This window comes from Monopterus albus, unplaced genomic scaffold (genome assembly GCF_001952655.1).
Source record: "Monopterus albus unplaced genomic scaffold, M_albus_1.0 scaffold3.1, whole genome shotgun sequence".
Classification (NCBI taxonomy): Eukaryota; Metazoa; Chordata; class Actinopteri; order Synbranchiformes; family Synbranchidae; genus Monopterus; species Monopterus albus.
Genome location: NW_018127883.1, coordinates 1,047,000 through 1,064,581, shown reverse-complemented (window position 1 = coordinate 1,064,581; position 17,582 = coordinate 1,047,000). Strand labels below are relative to the sequence as shown.

The 17,582-nt window shown below is 39.2% G+C and overlaps 1 protein-coding gene across 3 annotated transcripts in view; it reads left to right on the top strand.

Moving 5' to 3' along the window:
* The first annotated feature begins 9,832 nt into the window (after positions 1-9,832).
* The window catches only part of LOC109961475 (methylated-DNA--protein-cysteine methyltransferase), a 21,754-nt gene continuing 14,004 nt past the window's right edge, over positions 9,833-17,582 (top strand). The window contains exons 1-3 of one of the 3 annotated variants that reach the window (XM_020602320.1): positions 9,892-9,939; positions 10,121-10,130; positions 12,521-12,666. In XM_020602320.1, coding sequence (XP_020457976.1) covers positions 12,530-12,666 — 137 coding nt within the window. In that variant the 5' untranslated portion in view covers positions 9,892-9,939; positions 10,121-10,130; positions 12,521-12,529. Of the gene's footprint in view, positions 9,940-10,120; positions 10,131-12,517; positions 12,667-17,582 lie in introns of all 3 variants that reach the window. The other 2 variants (XM_020602312.1, XM_020602330.1) reach the window with 2 other exon arrangements.

Genomic DNA, 17,582 nt, shown 5'->3' with positions numbered 1-17,582 from the left:
TCCAAGCTCTTCTTCGCAGTTGGACATCATCTGGCCCGTGAATGGCACATTGTTATACTTGTTCCTTAGTGGCCGCCTGAGCAGATGCCATGAACAGCCACATTGCTGGTCCCTGCACAAGGTTGGTAACTAGCATTCAACATAAGGCCGTAAATTACATCCCGTGAACACACAAACACTCTTTGCTCAACTGAGTTTCGGCAGTTTAGAGCATCACTGAAGGAGCATAGCATATCCTGATTTTCTATAAGTGAAGACTGAAGGCAGCGGGGGAAGCGGCCCGCAGTGCACAGCCATGGCCTAGACGAAGAGACCACGCATGGACAGCTGTGCTTTGAACTTCTTACCTCTGCGTTCCTGGGGTCAACAGCTTGGTGGCCACAAGGGTCAACCAGGAGTAAGAGGCCGTCTTCTAGTGAACTGCCGGAGTTGTTTTGACTGGGTCCCTGTGGCACGATTACCCCATTGCGGCTGGAGCTGATACTCTTCGGAGGGATCAGGTGAAGCAAAGTTTAGGAATAACATTTGGCTTGTATGAACATATGGGAACAGAAGAAGCTACAAAAACCTTCTTGAATTGAAAACAAAGTCTGTTAAATTTAAGGCTTAAACAATTCTAAAAGACCTGCCAACAATGCGAACCTTTATCTGAACAAAACTTCAAACAAAATCACAGAGTTAAGCTTTCTAAAAATACAGTAAATGACACTATAGATCTGAAATGAGACACAATAAAGTATGATTTACTATGATCTTGGGAAATACATGGCTCAAAATCCAATCAAACATATCACAAAAGTGTGTTTGAGGAAGAATCATCCTTGTTGCGACTCACTACAGACAATATTTACACACTCAAATCCCACATCTAGTCAACGGATGCATCGTGGCTCACTAAGATATATGGGTTACTTTATTCATAGCACTTCAATTACAAAATCATGTATTGGGAGAAGAATAAATTAATAATAAAACCCCCTATCTGAACTTCTAATATTTTGCTTGGCGAAGGGAAACGAATTACCCTTTTCAGAACTGATGATGTATTACTAGCGTTTGATCCTTGGAGGTTTCACCATGCTCACATTCATTACTTTCAAGTGCTGAGGTGTATCTGCAATTAGAAGCACCTTGCAGTGGATTTTTGACACTCCCGCAGACTTGAAACACCAGATCATAGAATCATCACAGTGTTATACTGCAGGAGAGGGGACGGTGTCTCCTTCGAATGGAGGCAAAGATGGGGGTGGGGTGGTGATGGGGGTGCTTAATTTAACCATGTGCCCGTAAGTGAGGGGAGCCGGTAAGCAAATGAGGACCTTTCATTAAATCAAAGGTGATTTTTGTTCTGCTAATGGGTGCCCCAAAAATCTAGTACAGCAGGAAAACATGTGATCATTCTCTGTGGAGCCTGCTATACTGCTAGAGACCGGTCAGGGCTATTCTTATTACAGTATGCATAATGTAATGAGCATGCTTGTTTAATTTAATCACACTGAGTGGACTGTGTTAGTATTTCGTTGAAACGACAAAGCCATACAAGCATGTGGTTTGTTAAAAAAGGGAATAAATAATACAGTCACTAACCAAGCTTGTATATTTAATGCAGCTGCTATTTCACAAATGGCAGCCATTAACATGGTATAGTGACTTCATTGTATGGTCATGTGGTCCTCAGCAATTTTTTTTCTCACTTTAGAGCTCAATTTTACATTTCAGTGCCCAACTCTCAAATGTCTTTAGAATTATTATCCTCAAGAATCGCTATCATCCTCAAGTCCTCCACTGATTGGTCATGACAGGGCCAAAATGGCCACTGTGGTGAAACACCTCATAGCGGCAAAGGAGGTTTAGCCAAAAAACACGCTGAGCCATTATGTTAAAGTAAACGACAGCACTTCCTAATGTCATTTGGCAGTGCTAGCATTCAGCAATTAGGGCCTCTCTTAATGCGATGCTGGGAGCATTTCTCCTCAAGGTTAGCGCCTCATTTCCCCACGATGGGTCTGCAGGGCCACACCAGATGCATTGTGGGAGCTGGGGGGCGCGAGTTAGGACAGGTGTCCGCCACCTTGGATATCTCCCCTCGCAGCTGGCACCAGCTGGCACCCCCAGTGCCCCATCCGGATGGTCTGCTCTCCTTTCTCTGTGGAGTAGGAGGAGGAGGAGTGGGGGTGGGGCCATGTCAAGGGCAGACCTGGTACAAGCTCACTCACAGGGCACCCATGCCATGACATGACCTGGCCGCTAGGGGACCTGCCAGAAGTGAGGCGTAGGAGTAATGTGGTGCAGCCGTGCCCGTTTGGAGACCTGCTCCAGCATCCTTAATGGACCGGCAATGATGAGGCCCAGCAGTGCTAGAGGGTCAGAGGCAGCTTCTGTGGAGGACGCTGTTCTTCCCACTAGAGAGCAGAGGATGTCACGTCTGAAGGTGGTCTCTCTGGATGCACAACAGCCATTTTGCCAAGAGGTAAATGGAAGAAGAATCTTTGAATGACTGAATTTCTAAGGTATGTACTGTTGCACATGCACATATCTTTCCACTAAAAAGAAAATATATTATATTATATATTGTAAAATGTGCAGCTTATAAGCTTTATTTATGAACATCCAATATTTAAACATTCTGTGTTGAATGGGGCTAATTCATAATTGATTTGTGCACTGTATCTAATATAACTGTCATGCACAAAACATACAAAACATGCAGTACCATTTGAAATCTGAAATGAAAATTCAAGACGAAAACATTGCATGCTCATACAGTGTAGATGTATATGTTTCGCATATCATATTATACAGTATATTTTATATGAGTGATTATTTAAAGTCAAAATATTAGAAGTTTATTATATTTGTATTTTACACAATTTACCATAGGTATAATTCTTTTAGATTTATATAAATACAAAAAAGAAAATAGGTATATTTGTGTGTAGTGAATGGTTGAAGGGTGCAGGGTTAAAGCAAATTATTATGAATGTAAACTGGCTGACTTATCTCCAGTCAGGAGAAATCACTTCACATTATAAGCACATTATGTTCCAGGCAATACCACACAGTGGTTTCCTACTCATGATGTGAGTTAATTCACTTAATATGTCTTTAATGGGGAGAGGCTTTTCTTTGTATAAAATGGCTTCCACACTGACCATTATCTGAAATCAAGCCTAATGATGGCTCTGGTTTATGATAATGACCATTATCACACAGACCACCATCACGTCTGCCAAATGATCAAATGATCTTGCATTTCTTACTTGCAGTCTGAATTCGTTAGTCATGTAAATTTAAAACCTTGATGAAGTTTACTCCTCCAACCCCACCCCCATTTCTTCTTACACCATCCTGTATAATATTAGACATCTGATGCTTTTGCTGGTGTTGTTCAAACTTTATATTGAACTAAGGCTTCTTTTGAAGTTGCCAGCATACAGCATAGCATCTTTGCCCTCATCAGCCCTTAATTGGCCAAAAAATACATAATGAAACATGCAGGAATCTTTAGTTCACATAGTCATCAGCTTCGGTATATACAGGTAACTGTGAGGCAATAAGAATAATTTGTAATAACACACTCTGGCTCTTGGTGTCTGATGCCACATGAATCCTTTGAAGTGCAGACTGTTGATTACTGTAAATGAGAGCTGTTTCAGGGTGGATTGTGGGTAATTATATGCAGTGCACCCCAGGGAGCAGTGCTAGGACCCAGGGGACAATGGTTCCACAGGAGAGTGAAGCAGAGACAGAGCAACACATGCTGGGCCACCGATTCCCAGCATGAAACAAGTCAACAGGCCTGTCTTTTATTTCTAATGTCTGTGATTTACATGAAAGAACCACTGTCACCCAGCCGCAACAGAGAGCTGTATACCACAGTTTGATTGACAGGATTTCATATTTCACATGTCCCTGCACCCCCTACTCCCTCCCAGAACAACTTGATGATGATTGCAGCATTATAACATAGGACATTTTGCCAGTTTAGCTACTATGAAATGCAACTCTTGTATTTTATCATGGAATATGGATGGCTGTGACAGTGTGCCAAATCCAAAATACAACATAAATTAGTAACTGTAAGTGAAAATTTTAATTACTAATGTGAAAATGGTTCATTTTTCAAACATGTATCATATACAAACAACAAACAAAATGACATACTTTCAGTCATATTTACTTTGATATTTAACAATTACGAATACTTATACATATTTAATAAATGATTCACAACACTATAATGTAGCTGTACACAGTTTAAATGGTTTATCAATGCACAGCATTTATTAACAGTTAAAACATCCTCCTATGCTTTGTATTATTACAGTCATGTTTTACAATGTTGTCATTCATTATTCGTTTCCATTTACCGGTGCCCACAGGAGCAAATACAGTTGTTGTTGTAAACTGTATTCATAAGCAGTATCAAAACGATTAATGAATGACTCACACTGTAACACATTTTAATATAGTTTGAAGCAAATATAAATATTTATTAACGTATTTATCGACAACTATAACTTCTGTGAGCATCCATAAGTAAGAGAACGGTGGATAAACAAATAATGAATAACAGTTTTGGTAATGAAATCAAACATGCTGGCATAGGGGAAGTTATAGTTTTTGACAAATGCTTCACATTAGTAAAAACATTTTTAAAATGTCCTTATAGTTGTGTCCATTTTATGAAATGTTTATATACTGCTTATAAATGCTAAACAGGGGTGTTAAATTCACCAGTACCTAAGTACCTATTTTCTAATTGTCCTTATCACATATACATTGAAAATTGAATTCAAATTAGGATGCAATGTGAGGCAAAGTTTCCAATCATGCTGGGATCCCCGCAATCTCTTTCTCTTCACTTGAGCTCATTTCTCCACTAATGACTTTGCCCTCTGATGCAAGCCAAGGGATCATCAAAGGTCCTTGAAACAAAAAGGGAAATATAGCAATTACTGGGACTTTCGTCGGCAAGAAAGAGATTAAAAACCCCATGGTTGTATAAGCACTCGAGAAGCAAACCGAGCTCTGTTTCACTATTAAATGTATATTCAAGCACGTCACTGCAGACGTTATTCATCACCAACGTGTTCTTCCTTTCACCACCTTCATTCATTTTTTTCCATGCATGATAATAGAATCAAATGTATTATGTATTACTAATCACATGATAAAAGCCTGTGGTGCTAGTAATACATGTAGATTTCCAAAATGCTGTGCATGTACAAGAGAAGTCATTGCCTTTTTAACAGTGGCCTGAGGGAATGGAATTGTCCCTTAGCCTCCATAACCATTGACACAAAAGGTCCCCAAACAATTTCAAATTACTGCTTTATTTCTCTCTCTTATATAATCCACCCACATTATTAAATCTACCACCTTCTGGGACTTTACTGATACAATAATATTACAGTGCTAAGATGTTTACATTCGAGACCGCCAGCGTTCCTTGTTATAAACATGTATGCCCTTAGGACTTGTACAATATGTATGCATACTACTTGGCCTAAATGAGGCACAGGTCATTTTGTTTTTAAGAGGTCAATATTACCTCAAGCAAAGGGGCCAAGGCCAACACAAGAACCTGACTGAGCAGAAAATGGCTCCTGATACTCACAGATGAGATCTATTATACATTAAGCATGCTTGTAAATATTCACTAGTCAGACCATTCAAATGGAAAATATGGTTTAGGTCAAAGGTCTATGAAAATGTTGTCTCGAGAGAAAGTCCCCCTAGAATAGAGGCAATGATGATAACAGGGAGAAACACCCATAGGGGACTCAGGAGAACATTAAGAGTTGTTTTACATGTTTGACTGTGGGACCACGATGATACCAGGGAGATAAATGATGGGCAGTTATCAGACTGGACTAACCTAAAGTTATGTACCAAAGCTAATGGAATGTAACGCTCGCATCAATTACACACTGCCAGGCTGAATTACAATGCATTACTGTCCAGTACTTCTTTTTTTTTTTTAAAAAATACTGTTTGATCATTTTATTAGTATAAAAGACAAAAACAAAAGGACTGCAGATATTAGGAATAATTCCAGAGCAGCCTGACTTTTTGAAGAGAGTAATTGTTACTGAAATCTGTGATACCAAAGCAGAAAAGGTACAGAATAATACTTGAACATCAGTTTTATTAGCAGTTTGTCTCGCTGACAGGATCACATGGCTTGAAAATTATTTCATCATGTTCAAGTCCAACTGTGGGACTGCGGTGTTATCTTCTATTTTTGTCTCTCTCGGCCGTATATTTCGGAGGCAAGAAACAATGTAGTCTGACAGACATATTCTTTATGAGGGGCTCGTGGTCGCTCTAATTTGACACAGTTGTCAGAGATAAAGCTCCTTAGAGAGTGTGGCCATGCTCTGGGTAAGAATGGGGATTAAATTAACACCCCCACCTTCACATCCTCTGACCCCAATACTGGAGAATAAAACATACATGGTGACTTACTTCAGCACCCCACATCTTTCTTCTAACTTCGACTCTGAGTGTGTTTGATTTTTTTTGCTAAATAAAACAATAATGCACAACACAGCTTCTTACTGCTGAAATCTTCATTTTAGGACACTTTTGTAAATTGACCAAGAACGTGGAATGAATATAATGAAATAAAAATGCAAAAATAATTTTGACAGTTTTAGTCAAATCTAATTATTATATAAAGAAACAAAGCTGTTTATCAACAAGCGTTTTTACTGTAAATGTGGCCAGTATGGGTGAAATGACACCCCGAACTACTTACACAGTGAAACAATACACTCCCTATAGTTTCCTATCAAATGACCCGAGCATGTAAAATCAAATCAACACTGGAATGGATCATATCAAATTCTAATGAAAACATAATGTGCTCTTAAAATGTGTGTTGGCCCGGCAGCCAGTCATCCAGAGAGTCTCCCCCAGATGACGTGATGAATAGGGAACACCGATGGAATATGCATCAAAGTCGAGCTCATGATTTATGTAATAGCAGTCACTTGGACACTGATTAGCTGCTCTGTCAAGCGTGTAATACGAGAGGCACAACCCCTGGTTTATCAGTCATTTATCTGAAGTGCGTCCTGATATTATCACTGGATCCTAATGTCATCATTATGCCGCACAGCATGTGCGGGCCAGTGTGTCATGGTGCCGGCGACACTGCTTGTCAGGAGTTCAAGCCTCTTCATTTGCAAAGTGCTCAGACATTCATAGCACTATGTCAACAGTAAAATAGAGAAGCCACATCATATCAGAGATGGAGGGACAGAGGCACACAAGCACACTAAGTAAGTGGACACAAGAGGGTACGGACAAATTTTGTCACGTCTTTGTGGTCATGGCATTGCTTATATGATGATCAGACTAATTCTTTTGAGAGGAGTGGGATAACAAAGTATCAAAGTAAAAAGAACAAAATAACAGGTTGCTTTTTTCATATCTGCTTCGTGGTTTGATTTAATGGAACAGACATAACATCTACTGTACACTGGGTATACACAATAAGAACACCCAGACCTCCTCAATGTGCAATGTGAGGCCCACAGAGCCATTTCTCCTGATTAAAATGCACACTCACACACACCACTGTGTGAGAGGATGGTGGTTGTTCAGTCTGTCAGGACTTTCCTGTTCTCCTAGAGAATATCTGATCTCATAAATGACTTCAACTCTTGCCGTGCCAACATGAGAGTAAGGTTGTGAACACAGGAACAGAGAGATAGACAGGCAGAATATGACTGAGCTAGAGCGATCATATATGACCGGATGGACAAAAGTGCTAATAAACAATTTCTGTCATTGTGACAAAAAGGTTAGAGTTGTTATTCTCACAAACATCTGCTGCTGTACACTAAAAGGAAGCTGTGCAACGCATAAGTCTATCAACACCTGACACAAACAAAAATAGTGGGGGAAACTGAACAGGAAAAAGAGCTCTTTGAGTCTCAAACAAAAGATATCAGCCCAGCTGCCAACACTGACAGGGCACCACACCTTGGCAATGATGCTGCTCACAATCAAAGGAACAGTCGTCATCAGTGGGCCCTTGTTTTTAAAGGATATCTTAAAATGATTGAAAATATGTGTTATTATGGAAAACAATCGAGTCTGGAACCTTTAGTGTATTAGGTTGTTATGTCACTCGCACATACTCCAGGCTGTTTATTTCAACACAGCAAGGCTAAAGTATTTCTTGTTTTTTTTTTTCATAAGTTATTTGCACTCATTGGATTAAATATATATAACTGACAAACAAAATATAAAAAGTGCAAATCAGCTTTGATGTGCCAGCAGTAATTCAACTGAATATACATTAAAAAATAGAATTACAAAAAGCAAAAACTATCTTTCAATAAATTTAAACTTGCATTGTAGTGGCAATTTTTAAATTAAAGGTAATAAAGCAATCACAAAAATATCCACTGTCACTGCCACATGTAGTAATTGTCTGGCCAGTGAATGCACCATTAAAATGATTTCAAGCAGTATGGCTCAGAAGATCCAGCAGAGGGGGCTGCTTACTGCAATCATATGCTGATTAATTGAGCTTGATTCTCCCCATGCTGCGAACATAAGTTGTCCCACACTGTAGGCTACATGTTGGTATGTGGCTAAAGGTTACAAGGCTTTTTCGAAGTCACCTTTTACCACAGGTAGCCCCTCATACCATTTTTGATGAATTATAAGAAAACTGTGATTTTCTGATTATCCCTCATCAAGACTGTATCAAACTAGGTTATGTTCATTTTTATTAATCGTGCATGTTGCTCTCTAATTAGCTAATGAGAGACAAAAAGCAGGTTTAGAGCAGAAAATGCAAATGACTCTTAGAAAATAGCACAAAAAAGTAAATGGCAAGGCTGAGAATCATCCTTCATTGAAATGTCAGAGATAAATGGCTCAAATGTCACATCAATTAAAACGGGGGACAGTTAGTAGTTCATTAAAGAGAGAGCCATATTGCACCGTCGGGTACCGTTGCCAACCCTTACTATCTGGGGCAGACTGGCAGCGGGTCCAGATGGCATGGAAATCCTCACAGATTTCAAAATGGTCTCTGCAGGGGTGGCGTTTTCTCCCCCGCTCCCACCCTCACCGCTGAGATGGGGTGTGGGCCACAGGCCCATGCCGGCCTACACATTCCAAACGGAGGCATGTAGAGAGCTGAAGGCACTGCAGAAATAAAAATAAAGGAGGACAACAGACACTTTTAAACAATACATGACTGATGCCTCACACTTGGTCATAATGACTGAAGTATATGCTTCAGCTAAATCTATGACTGCTCCAGGCAACATAAGGCAGCTCTCTCTCTCTCCCTCTCTCTTTCTCTCTCTCTGTCCTTTAAACTAGAGCAAACTCTAATAAAAGGATTCTGCGTGCCTCATGTGTTGTTCATAATAGCATTCTGACTTTATTAGTTGGTAATACATAAGATGTTATTGGCTGTTGGAATCGCATAGGTGCTTTGTTATCCTCAAACATTATGCCTGGGACCCTAAAGACCTCACTGAGAAGCTGTCACTGGAGATACAGAATTGGATAAATGTCTCAGCTATAAGTGAAATGATAACAGTGTTTGAAATTAATGCTGAAAATATGCATTATCATATTTTTCCGCTGTAAAAATATCAAGCAAATAAAATATCTAAATCACTACTATTACTAGTCTTCGGTGTACTGGAGATCCCCTGAAGGACTCCAAATCCCAGTTTGAGACCTATTAGACAAGCCTTCTGTGTCTGTCCCCGGCTGGGGGAGGATCGGAGACCCTATACCGGCCAATTACAGAGCAAGAACTGACTTTTCTCTCTTTTGATTGGCCGGCTCCGCCACGCTGTTTGGAGAAACAGGAAGAGACTTTTTGTCACGTTTGTTTTGAAGAAAGAAGAGAAACTGGCGTCGCAAAAACACCCTGCAGATACAAACGGATTTATTGTAAGCTGCAGGGCTCATTTTTGGTGTTAAACTTGTTTTATGAAATCCTGAAATCAGAATTTATTCATATATTGTTAGTCTTAAATTACCGAGGACTGTCTTTTGCGTGTTAATGTTGGCCTTCAGTTCTGAACCCCTGCTTATGTTTTCGAGATTTTAACAGCACACTTGATATTAAAAGCGTGTTTTAGGTATGTTGAACACTCTTACACGGTGTATTTGAGGTAACTGTTGGTCTTGTCTTCGGCATAAATTTACCCAACGTTAAGCTAAAATAGCACAATAAAGACACATGTTGCATTTTCACACGCGCGCAGTCACATGTCGCTTTCTACCTAATTAATTACGCAGGTTTGACCAGGAACTAGTCTAATGAGAAACTAGTCAGATGATTGACGAGCATGAGGATGCTGCCAGTGATTTTTAACAACACAAGCTGCTTATTGTTTGTTGTTCCTCACCGTGAAGAGCTGGGTAAACATTCAAGCAGTCACTTAGACTTGTCTGCTGCGCCGAAAACGGCACAAAACAAACATGATGGCATTATTTTTAATCAGTGCAGACTATTAGCCAAGGCCATTATTGCCAAAGTCCATTGCTCTATGTATGAGTCCATTACCAGCTTGCTAAATGGCAGGCAATGTGTTCAGCGCTTATCCAAAGTGCACTGTACCATTGTTTGGCTCAGAATTTTCTCGCCTTTATTGTCAGTTCAGGCAAACCCCCGATGAATACAGTGAGAGCTGCAAAAGTAGAAACAAGAAAGTTGAAGCAGAAGCATTTGTGATCGCATACCATGACAGATGTGGTGTTGGTGATGGGGTGTGTGTTTGTGTGTGTGTGAAAGGTGGGTGTGGGGGCACAAGTGGAACTGTAAATGTATGGATACTTTTGATCACTGTAGCATTTGTTTTGTCTTAAAATAAATCTTTTTTTTACAGGATACATAGAGCAGAATTTTTTATGTTTTAGGCTGCAAACAATATACAGTGTAGGATAAATAGACAGGTTGATAAAGTTGCATCTATGTCCATCACAATTTTCTGAAGCTCAAGGTGACTTCAGGTAGCTTTTATTTGGTCAGTTTAATTTGTTTAACAGTTAAAACATATTCTTTACCGACACATAAGAGAAAGAAAAGAAGCAAATCCTCACGGCAGATAAGCTGGAACAAATGTTTAGTATTTTTACAATAAAAATAAAATCAATTATCTGAATAGTTGTTTGTTGCAACTAATTGTTTCACTTCTAGTTTGTTTATTGTTGCTTGATTAAGTAACTCTGACTTTAGGATCTAATGAGTGTTAGTTTACAAGTGTGTACTGGATTGCTTTCTGAAGTGTATGTTTTCTTGATTAAATGTAGGAATAGCTTTAAAAGAAATGCTTCCCCATTAAGATTTCAAAATATTGGTTTTGCAGAGGAAATTCTCCTTTAGAAAAGTATGTTGCTATAGTAGAACTGGAACAATTAGTCAGTGAACTCATTATTCAGTACACAGGAAATTACTTATTTTCATTGTTATTTGTTTAAGAATCAGTTTTGTAAGCATCTGCCTCACTCTCTGGTTACAGCTTATCAAACTTCATGATTTGCTGCTTTCCTCTGTTTTTGTATAACTGTAATATGTTTCAGTTTTGGGCAGTTGGTTACACATAACAGTGTATTTGAAAACATCATTTTGGACTCTGGGAAACTTTAATGAACAGTTTTGCCTGTTTTGTGACATTTTATAGACCAAAATATTAAATAATTAAATGAGAAAATATGCACACTGATTAATAAAAATAATGCTTAGCTGTGGCCCTGCCTCCTTCACAATTAGTATACCAACAAAAATGAATGAATGTAGATCACATGTACTATTAAAAGTAAAACAGATAAAGGAATTGTATTTGTACCCTTTAGAGAATTTTCAAATCAAGGTTCCAGCAAAGAAAGGTTTCCTTGGTTGAAACTCTTACAGTACAATCAATGTGACCTTTATTTATTATAACCCCCATCTCTCAAAAACTCACATATAACATAGTCAATCATCTCTCCTTCCCTCAAAGTAAAAATAAAAAAGGAACTGCTGTCTGGTTATTGCCAGTATCCATCTCAGTCGTCAGAAAAGCTGCACGTTTTTGCTGTTGTTAAGGGCTGGAAACCAGAATCCCATCGGAGTTGCACCCTAAGGAACAAATTTAATGCTAGAAAAACATCCCGGCCATCAACCAAAAATGACGGATTGAAAATAATGTCGAGCTATCTTGGGAATCCCCCACCAGACAAGGGAACAGACTGCATTGTTTTTCTCATTTATGTGATATATAGAACAGAAAGAGGGGAAAAAATGGGCGATTTATTGGTTAGATAGGCGTATTCTTTTCCATGCACAGAAGAAATATTGGATAGTAATGTAGGGATCAAGTCACATCATGACATTGTTTGGAGGCTAGGTGTTCAAATATGTAAGTCATCATCTGTTGGTGGCCCGCTAGGTTTTCAATAGATCATTCAATGCAAATATGTGTGGGAAACTGAAAGTTACCACATGAATATGTCAATGAACGCAGAGTAATTTGTGCTGCCTTAGCAGGGCAGCGAGATGAAGAAGCAGACGGAGAGCCAGTGCACTCAGAAGACCATCTCATTGCTGAGCCCCCTGGGGACGATCCAAGTCAGTGGATGTGAGAATGGTGTGCACACCATCCAGATCCTAATGGATGTCGCACCTGCTGAAAGGTACTGTACAACAGCCGGGCTGGTGACGTGATAAACAAAGGTGTGAAATTTACAGGCAGACAGAATCCACTCCCGTGATGGAGTGCTACCATCCCTCATTGGAAGCAGGGCATTTTTGTAGATCCCACAAGAAATATCCTGGAGAAAGTTGGGCAAATATGAGCAGGCACTAGAAATATGAGGGGCACTAGAATACAGTTGGGCTTGAAATTAGATTTCTGATGGCATGTGGTTGTGATTCTTCCTCCAGTATATTTGAAATTTCAGAAAAATAACTTGTTTATTACCCACAAGGGAGTTGATTAAAGCGGATGTCTGTAGGGTCAGCAAAGGCCATGGGGAGCATGGACTGCTCGCTCCTGTTTATTTATGTTTCCTTCAAGTTGTATGCAGTAGTTCTGAGTGTCAAGCGACACTCAGAAATGTAATATGTGACTGCATTCCATGCCCTGCCCATCCCTCAAAATTGTTAGAATGTCGACAGTCTTACTGAAGCGACTGAATCTGATTAAACTCAGCGTTAATAAGCACTTACTCCTTATTTTTACAGGTCCACATCCTATATTTCAGATTAGTTTTGATTAGATTGAAATTAAATATCCATGTATTGCAGATTTGCATTTGATAAACTTGAATGATTTGGGAAATTAAACCATTTTCAAATGCACCCCGGATAGGAAGTTATCCTTTTAAAAACGTATGTTCAAATTCTAATTTATGGAAACCCATTAATGACCTTGTATATTATACCTCAACATGTGTTTCCTTCTCAACTCTCTGCTATTTCCTAAAATTCATCAAGCAGTAAAAAACACTCTACTTGTTGTTAATGAGTTGAAGAGAGAAAATTAATAATATGGAATTTTGATTATGGAAGATGTCCTGTAACCATGCACAAGCACCTTTCTCCATCTCCTTGTGAACAGGGTTTAATTTGTGGGTTCAGGTTCAGTAGGAATATGCAAATGAATTTAATGATTCGCATCACTAGATCATTTCTCAGTTTAATATCATTTGCTATGTCGGTCATAAGTGAAGTTTCAATCACGTTGCAGTCTGTATGTTCTCAAAGGTGGGAGCAAGAAATCATTAAACCAAATGTTTAGATTTTATCACAACCAGTTGAATATGATGTTATTGTCAGAGGGCAGGGGAACTAGAGCCACCTCAGATATATAGAACAACGTATTGTAAACAGGCATTAAGGGAGGCAAGATAAAGTGACAAAATATAGGCTTATCTTTGCATCCGGCTTTACATGTAGATCTCACAAAAGCCTGCCTGTAGCAGTAATAGTTTAGATCAGCCATTTCCATTGATTTATTTATGACATACTAAACAAGGCTCTTTCCAGCTTTGGATGTCGTGTAGCACGGGCTTAGGAAGTCGGTGTGATAAATGAGCTCTAAAAACATATTTTGGATAAGAGAAATAGATAACTCTATGCATAGCATAAAGGGAGACCTATAGTAGATATTTGTGAGTCAAAGCTTTGAAGGCTTGCGAGACCGTGTTTGTTTTTCCGAATCCACTATCGGTTGGCGTTGAACAGCCGGTGCTGCAACAAAAGCATTTGTGGCATTGATAGATAGTTATTGATACATGCCATTATAGCTACATAAATGCCCTTGAAGTATTGCTTACACACCATGACCGTCAGCTCTTTCTAATAGAAACGTCTCAAGCCCCTTTTGCTTCCTAACTGATCTTAGGAACATTTCCTGAAATCAACCTCCTCTGCCAGTCTAACGACAGCCCTGAAGGCACCATCTGATGAACAAATTCATTACATCTCAACAACCCCTGTTGGGGCCCTATGCACCAGCCTCTCTGTTAACCAGCTTTTCTCCCCTTTAGTTTTTAGCATGGCCTCAGCGTTCACAGAAAAATGATCCGCATTTTGTTTACAGGAGATTACTATTATCTGAAATATGATGCTTCTTGCCTCTTTCACACAGCACAGACACATAATACACAGGAAATCATAGAGCACTTTTTTATTAGGGTGAAAAATGAAAAAAGGGCTGGACTCCTGCCCCGAGACATTTTGTGAGCATATTATTTTACAATGCTTTGATCAATTTGTCTGTCAAGCTGGCTGAGATGTGGGGGAGCACGAAAAAAGCAATTTAGCTTGTGAGGTCCTCAATAGAAATGTACTACAGGAGCCTGTGTATGACATGTTGCATTAGAACCTGAGTAGCCTTTATTGCCTGATAATGTCGCAAGGCAGTGCTGATATCAATCACCCTTTAACAGCCAGTGTGATGTGTTTTTATGAAAAGAAAAAAAAAATGCATGAAGCTTTTCTTGGAATATAATTGATTTAATTCTAAGCTGAGGGATGTCTACTTTTAACAATGTAAAAATATTGTGTTGGAAAAAAAAGGCAGTGTGCAAGAAGCTAAAAATCATTGAGAACAAGCTGTTTGCATATGCTCCTATAGAAAACTGTAATTAATTTTACACTGATAAACATTGTCTAATTTGCATATAGATATAAACAGTATATTTGTGCATCTGAATTCCCAGCACATTTGGGTCACGTGATATGCCTAAAATCCTAAGTGGCTAAAACCAAAAATTATCATTATATTTCCCAGGCCATAAATCCGCCTTTTTTTCTCTGACACAAAGCCTTATAAATCTGTGTCTGATTTTTCACATTGCACATTGTTTTTAGTTAATGATTTTCATCTGTTTGTTGTTGCTGTGATAGCGGGGAAATGTACCATATGTTCCAGCAAAAGACAAATGATTAGCAAATGAAATTCTGGACAGCTGTCTGACTGAAAGCGTTTGGTTGATAGCATTCTGCTACCATAATTAGCTTAAGCTTTGGGTTAATTAACTTTCTACCTGGATATGCATAATAATAGCATTCTGCAGAAAGCCAAGGAGCTTCCAGTATATCAGCAGCAAAGGCTTGCTTTTTATTTTGTATTTCGGCAGCATATTTCAATTTCAAGAGGCGATTTAGCTCGGGAGCATCGTCAAATATTGTAGATTTTACCCCCCAAGCCAGATAATTCAGAAACAATAGGGTTGTATTATGTGGCAGAAATGCCATTTCTGAATGTAATTAAAGGGGAAGAAAGCAATCACCAATTTTTAAACGCTTTTGTCTAGCATGAGGCCTACTTGTAAAAAATACCCATCATGAGGAGAAAGGAGGCAAGAGAACCCCCAAGTCCTTATATAAGAGGCCTTTGAGACTGAAGTGAAGTACAACAGTAATTAGTCTTTTGTATGAATTTGCCGGCCATGGTCATGATTAGTTAAGCATATGAGAGGACTGCAGGACTGCATTGCTCTTAAGGAGGAGGGTGTTAAAGTCTATTTATCACCAGTTATCCTCACAGCTTTCCATTATCACTGACAGCACTGGATGGGGCCTGAGAACAGCCTAATTGTTCTGAGGTGGAGTGTTTTTGTGTCAAACCCGTCACCCCACTCACATTGGCATTCATAAGCAGCCAGACATTTTCCATCTATCTAGCCTTAATACCCAAGCTGTCACAACAGCTTTTACACACTAGCGACGCTAGTGTGAAATATCTGAGGTGATGCATTTATCGTTTTTCTCACACTCATGTAGTGTTGTGAATCAATGTCCTGGTTCACACTGAATAGCAGTATGGTAGACACGTTCCCTGTTTGGGTCCTGTTTACATGATGTGGTCACATACTGGGAGTTGGGAATAAACAACTTATTTTTTCTACTGTAATTTCTCTCTGTCTTCCTCTCGTGTCTCTTTCTTTCTCGGTTATTTTTAGTTTAAGAAACAATTTCAGTGAATTTAAATAACCCTTTGTCTAGATATATAGACACACCATGTGCTAAATAAAATGCTAAAGTGCTTTGTCATACAAACAATGATCTGCTGAGATATTGAATGAAATCATCGGTAAAGTGGGGGGAGACTTTTTGACATAGTCACTTTAGAAATGGTATGAATAATTTATTGTGTAATAATATTCAGATGATTTTTGTTCTGTTTTTTACGACGGCTTTAAGATATTGTTTCGACCTAAATTGCACTGAGATCTAAGAGGACAAGTATGGAGACAAGTCCTTTGTCCGAGGCTAGGAGAAGATCATTGGTGACTTTCACCAATGCGGTTTCTGTACTATGATGGACTCTAAATCCTGACTGAAAATCCTCAAACAAATCATTCTTGTGCAAGTGGTCACATAACTGCTTTGCAACAGCTTTTTCAAGGATTTTGGAAATAAATGGGAGATTGGATATTGGTCTATAAGTAGCTAGGACACCTGGGTCAAGAGTAGGCTTTTTGAGTAGAGGTTTAATTACTGCAACCTTAAAAGCCTGTGGAACATAACCGGTTAATAGAGAAAGGTTAATCAGATCTAGTATGGATGTGCTGATTAGGGGAAAGACGTCTTTGAGCAGCCTGGTCGGGATGGGGTCCAGGAGACATGTTGATGATTCAGATGAAGCAATTGTTGAGGTCAACTCAGAGAGATCTATAGAGGAGAAGTAGTCCAAGTATAAATGAGGTCTCACTGATGTTTCTAAAGCCATTGTAGTAGATGGCACATCTGCGAGAGCTGTGGGAGTGGTCCGACCAATTTTTTCTCTAATAGTTGTGATTTTATTTGTAAAGAAGCTCATGAAGTCATTGCTGCTGAGATCTAAGGGAATGTTAAGCTCAACAGCACTGTGGCTCTTTGTCAGCCTGGCTACAGTACTGAAAAGAAACCTGGGGTTGTTTTTATTTTCCTCAATCAGTGATGAATAAAATGCGGTTCTGGCACTATGAAGGGCTTTCTTATATGTTATTAAACTATCTTTCCAGGCTATGAAAAACTCTTCTGACTTAGTGGAGCGCCACCTCCTTTCCATTTTTCGTGATGCCTGCTTTAGGGAGCAGAGCTGCGAGCTGTACCATGG